Source organism: Anastrepha ludens, chromosome 3 (genome assembly GCF_028408465.1).
Source record: "Anastrepha ludens isolate Willacy chromosome 3, idAnaLude1.1, whole genome shotgun sequence".
NCBI classification, from domain to species: domain Eukaryota; kingdom Metazoa; phylum Arthropoda; class Insecta; order Diptera; family Tephritidae; genus Anastrepha; species Anastrepha ludens.
This window is the reverse complement of record NC_071499.1, coordinates 98,264,137-98,270,136: the sequence shown is the minus strand read 5'-3', so window position 1 is coordinate 98,270,136 and position 6,000 is coordinate 98,264,137. Positions and strand designations below refer to the sequence as shown.

The window sequence follows — 6,000 nt, the reverse complement described above, 5'->3', positions numbered from 1 at the left end:
CAACTCATTGAAAAAATCGAATGGCACGAGCCAATCGATATGTCTAGGTCCTCAGCAACTTCTCTAACGATGATTCGACGATTGGTCAATACAATTTTCTTCACTGCATCAATTTCGTCTGTTGTTGACGTGCGTGGGCGTTCGCCACGCTTTTCGTCGTTCACATCTTCTCGGCCTTCTGAGAACATTTTGTACCACCGATAAACGTTGCTTTGGTCCAAAGTAGCTTCTCCGCATACTGTGTTATAACACAGTCAACATTCGGAATGCATCCGCGCACTTAATTTCGTTTTTCACACAAAATTTGATACAAGTTCTTTGATCCATCTTTTTGAATAGGTAAAAATCGAAGACGAGCCGAAACACGTGCAAGCAAAGCAGCTGTCAACAATTAACTAAACATTCAAATGGCCGAACTCGTCGGCATGAGTGAGAGACATGAGTACGAACATATCGCCACAAAAAATCAAAATTCGAATATACGTAACCTGCGAAAATTCAAAATTCGCGTCACTTTTTAAACACACATCGTACCGATTTGTTTTTAGCTTTGTTAAGCTAAGTTAAAAAAGTTAAGTGATTCGCGCAAATGAAATCGAGAGATAATGAGTAAGATGGTCTGGTGTTAAAGATACCATACATAGAACATCACGGTACGTAAAAGGTTTACAATAGCTGGAACGGTAGGCGCTATTAACATTATGGTGGCTCGACATTTATAGATTCTAGGGTATAACCTCAACACATTGGTTATTAACTGTTATTTTTGGCGAGCTGCTGGTGAAGACAAACTTTGAAAGATCTCCAATGCTTTTTCAGCTTCACAATTTTCTTAAATATAGTATTCTCCTAGTTTCAGATCTCACTTTGGAAACAATCATTCCATTGACTATGTATACATACATATGTCCAAGTGGAGTGAAATTTTTTTAGCATAGTACAATCTTCAGAGGGTAACGAGTGTGCATCTAATACATGTGGTCTCTAGAAGCAATTTTCTAAAATCTGCTAATTGCTGCAAATAAGTAAATTTGAGACCGTAAATATGGTATATGAACGATTAACGATTACTTTATTTTTCAAACTACAAATAACGTATAACATATATATATATATAACATCTAACACATATATATACATATATATGTTGAATACTTGGTATTTTAGGTATATCAATTAAACAGTCGTACATGTAAAATTGTTTGTGTTTTGTATTACGTACATCTTCTTCAAATTTTTAATAAATAGACTGAACAATTGATTCCTTCTCTACTAGTTGGCGAACCTTCATGCAACCATCAGAACCACAAGAGAAAAGACGTCCATAATTGTCCACGTGTATTTGACTTACGCCTTGGCCAATATGCTTAAAAAAACTGTTTTTAGCATGTTCAGCAGGGCATGTGCTAATCAATGAATACTGATTTAAGTTCCATATCTGAAACAAAAGTAAAAAGTGGTTAATTATAGAGTTATGTACCTGATGTGCTGTAAGCTAATTAAAAACTCATCTCTATTCTGATAAAAAAATTTGCTCCCAATTGTATTCATTTGGTAGCCATGTTTATTACCACGCGCTACGCAGATTGTAACCTTTCATGATACTATTGGGTTGGCAACTAAGTAATTACGGATTTTTTTAGAAAATTAAAGATAATTTTTTCATAGAACTAAATAACTTTATTCTATAATGTATAGCCCATTTTGATAAAAGACGTTTTGCCATCTTTCAGGCAGCATCATAATCCCACGTTTATAAAACTTGTGGTTTTTATTAGCAAAAAACTGAATCAGGTACGATTTGACATCCACCATCATCATTATTGAAATGTTTACCATTAAAGGAGTTTTGTTAAGATCGAAACCAAAAGTAATCAGATCGTGGAAGGTCAGGACTATATGGTGGATATGGCAAAACATCCCAACCAAGTTCCAATAATTTTGCCGAGTGGCCAAAGATGTGTGTGACCTTGCATTTTCATGATGGAATACAATACTTTTCCGATTTGTCAATTCGGGCCGCTTTTCTTTAACTGCATTATTTAGTTTCGTTAGTTGTTCAATGTAGACATCAGAATTGATCCTTCGGTTGGGTGGTAAGAGTTGAAAGTAGACAATTCCTTTGTAATCCCACCAAACTGATAACAAAACCTTCTTTTGATGAATATCAGCTTTTTATGTTGTTTAAGTTGATTCATCTGGCCTGCTCCACGATTTTTTCCGCTTGATATTGTTGTAATCAACCTATTTTCCATCGCCAGTTATCAGTCGTTTTACGTTTATTTAGCGAATCGCAGCTGTTAATGCTTTGCTTTAAATGCGTTTCTTTCAGTTCGTGAGGAACCCATGTATCGAGTTTTTGAACATGGCCAAGTTCTTTTAAGTGATTTTCAATGCATGTATGTGATACATGAAGCTTCTCTGCAATCTCGTCGGCGTCATCAACTTCAACTGGAGGACAAGAGCATTTTTCATCTTTGAGTGAAATATCTTCTTCTTCTTAATTGGCGCTATAACCGCTTACGCGATTTTGGCCGAGTTTAGCAAAGCGCGCCAGTCGTTTCTTTCTCGTGCTAACCGGCGCCAGTTGGACACACCAAGTGAAGCCAAGTCCTTCTCCACCTGATCTTTCCAACGCAGAGGAGGCCGCCCCCTTCCTCTGCTACCACCAGCTGGTACCGCATCGAATACTTTCAAAGCCGGAGCGTTTGTATCCATTCGGACGACATGACCCAGCCAACGTAGCCGCTGGATCTTTATTCGCTGCGCTATGTCTATGTCGTCGTAAAGCTCATACAGCTCATCGTTCCATCGTCTGCGATATTCGCCATTGCCAACGTGCAAAGGTCCAAAAATCTTACGCAGAATCTTTCTCTCGAACACTCCAAGCGTCGCTTCATCGGATGTTGTCATCGTCCACGCTTCTGCGCCATACGTTAGGACGGGCATGATGAGAGTCTTGTAGAGTGTTAGTTTTGTTCGTCGAGAGAGGACTTTACTGCTCAGTTGCCTACTTAGTCCAAAGTAGCACTTGTTGGCAAGAGAGATTCTACGTTGGATTTCAAGGCTGACATTGTTATCGGTGTTAATGCTGGTTCCTAAATAGACGAAGTCTTTTACAACCTCGAAATTATAACTGTCTACAGTGACGTGGGTGCCGATACGCGAGTGCGCCGACTGTTTGTTTGAAGACAGGAGGTACTTCGTTTTGTCCTCGTTCACCACCAGACCCATTCGCTTTGCCTCTTTATCCAGTTTGGAGAAGGCAGAACTAACAGCGCGGTTGTTAAGGCCGATGATATCAATATCATCGGCATACGCCAACAATTGTACGCTCTTATAAAAAATTGTGCCTGAGCGATTAAGTTCTGCGGCTCGTACGATGCTCTCCAACATCAGGTTAAAGAAGTCACACGACAGCGAGTCACCCTGTCTGAAACCTCGTTTGGTATCAAACGGCTCGGAGAGGTCCTTCCCAATTCTGACGGCGCTGCTGGTGTTGAGCAACGTCATCTTACATAGCCGTATTAGTTTTGCGGGGATACCAAATTCAGACATCGCGGCATACAGGTAACTCCTTTCCGTACTGTCGAATGCAGCTTTGAAGTCGACGAAAAGATGGTGTGTGTCGATTCTCCTTTCATGGGTCTTTTCCAAGATTTGGCGTATTGAGAATATTTGGTCGATGGTAGACCTTCCAGGTCTGAAGCCACACTGATAAGGCCCAATCAGTTGGTTGACGGTGGGCTTCAGCCTTTCACACAATACGCTCGCTAGAACCTTATAGGCGATATTTAGAAGACTAATACCGCGGTAATTGGCACAAATTGCAGGATCGCCCTTCTTATGGATTGGGCAGAGTACACTTAAATTCCAATCGGCAGGCATGCTTTCATCCGACCATATTTTGCATAGAAGCTGATGCATGCACCTTACCAGCTCCTCGCCGCCATGTTTGAATAGCTCAGCCGGCAGTCCGTCGGCGCCCGCGGCTTTGTTGTTCTTTAGCCGCGTTATCGCTATTCTCACCTCGTCATGATCGGGCAGCGGAACGACAATTCCGTCGTCAACGATTGGGGTATCGGGATCTTCACTTTCTCGGTGACATGCGCAGCTGTCACTGTTTAATAAGTTCGAGAAGTGTTCCCTCCATAATTTAAGATTGCTCTGTACGTCAGTCACCAGTTCGCCGTCTTTGTTCTTACAGGAAAACGCCCCGGTCTTAAAACCTTCTGTAAGCCGCCGAACTTTCTGGTAGAATTTTCGGGCGTTGTTCCTGTTGGCCAGCATCTCAAGCTCTTCGCACTCACGTATTTCGGCCTCTCGTTTCTTCTTTCGGATAATACGTCTCTCTTCCTTTTTCAGCTCTCTGTAGCGATCCCACATGGCTCGCGTTGCGCCCGATCGCAGCGTGGCTCTATAGGCGGCATCCTTTCTTTCTGCGGCAGCATGACATTCCTCGTCGTACCAATTGTTTTTTCGGGCTCGCCGGAATCCGATTTCTTCTTCGGCGGCGGTACGTAGAGAACGAGAAATGTTGCTCCATTGTTCGTGGATGCCGGTTTGTTGGGCAGTACTCTCTGAGAGCAGGAGTGAGAGTCGAGTGGCGAATCTTCTGGCTGTCTGTTGTGATTGCAGCTTTTCGATGTCGAACATTCTTTGCGTAGGTAGATGCACGTTTTTTGCTGCACAGAGGCGTGTGCGCAGTTTGGCTGCAAGAAGGTAGTGATCCGAGTCGATGTTGGGTCCTCGGATCGTACGTACATCTAATACACTAGAAGCGTGTCTTCCATCTATCACAACATGATCGATCTGGTTTCGTGTTTTTCGATCAGGAGACAGCCAGGTGGCTTGGTGAATCTTCTTATGCTGGAATCTGGTGCTGCAGACTACCATGTTTCGGGCCCCGGCGAAGTCGATCAGCCTCTGTCCGTTACCGGATGTTTCGTTGTGCAGGCTGAATTTTCCGACTGTGGGACCAAAAATTCCCTCCTTGCCCACCCTGGCGTTGAAGTCGCCAAGCACGATTTTTATGTCGTGGCGGGGGCAGCGCTCATAGGAGCGTTCCAGGCGCTCATAGAAAGAATCTTTGGTCGCATCGTCCTTCTCTTCCGTCGGGGCGTGGGCGCAAATTAGCGATATGTTAAAAAAACGGGCTTTGATGCGGATTGTTGCGAGACGCTCGTCCACCGGAGTGAACGACAGTACTTGGCGACGAAGTCTCTCTCCCACAACAAATCCGACACCGAATTTGCGCTCCTTTACATGGCAGCTGTAGTAGACGTCGCAAGGTCCTATGTTTTTCTTACCTTGTCCCGTCCATCGCATCTCTTGGATGGCAGTGATGTCAGCCTTTACTCTCACGAGGACATCAACCAGCCGGGCAGAGGCACCTTCCCCATTAAGGGACCGGACATTCCAGGTGCATGCCCTCAAATCATATTCCTTATTTCGTTTGCAGGGGTCATCATCAGCATAGGGAGGTCTCATCCGAGGCTTTTTCAAACTTTTCATTGGGGGGGGATTTTTAAGTGGCGGGTCCCAAACCCAACGCACAACCAGCTATCCTGGAATGTTTCGCCTTCTCACGTTAGCTCACTCCCGAACGGGTGTTCGGAAGCTACCCAGAGGATACGTGGGCTAATCCCGGCCGTTGTGAGCTGCTTGAACCATATGCAGAAGAATCGTCCTGGCCATTCCCAAGTGAATGGCGATCAGTAACTTTCCCCACTTGCGTGGACTTCTACACATGGAACCATCCTTGAGTGAAATATCACCAGAACGAAATTTGGCACAACAATTTTGACTCTGTCGCTCTCTTAAGGCTTCGTCACCATAAACAGAAATAAAAAAATGACGAAAATGTTCCTTCTGATTTTCCATTTTTCAACGAACGCCAAACAAAAACTTCGCGGCCAATTAAAAAAACCTTTTTTACTGATTGACAGCTGAATTCCCAACTATCAAATAACAAAATGTGTTTTACATTTGTACTACATC

At 43.4% G+C, this 6,000-nt stretch overlaps 1 protein-coding gene across 2 annotated transcripts in view; it reads right to left on the bottom strand.

Annotated features, from left to right (window-relative positions):
• Positions 1 to 1,044: 1,044 nt before the first annotated feature.
• Positions 1,045 to 6,000, bottom strand: part of LOC128858552 (dmX-like protein 2) — a 147,781-nt gene continuing 142,825 nt past the window's right edge. For both annotated transcript variants that reach the window (XM_054094932.1, XM_054094933.1), the window contains one exon: positions 1,045 to 1,438. In XM_054094932.1, coding sequence (XP_053950907.1) covers positions 1,238 to 1,438 — 201 coding nt within the window. In that variant the 3' untranslated portion in view covers positions 1,045 to 1,237. The remainder of the gene's footprint in view (positions 1,439 to 6,000) is intronic.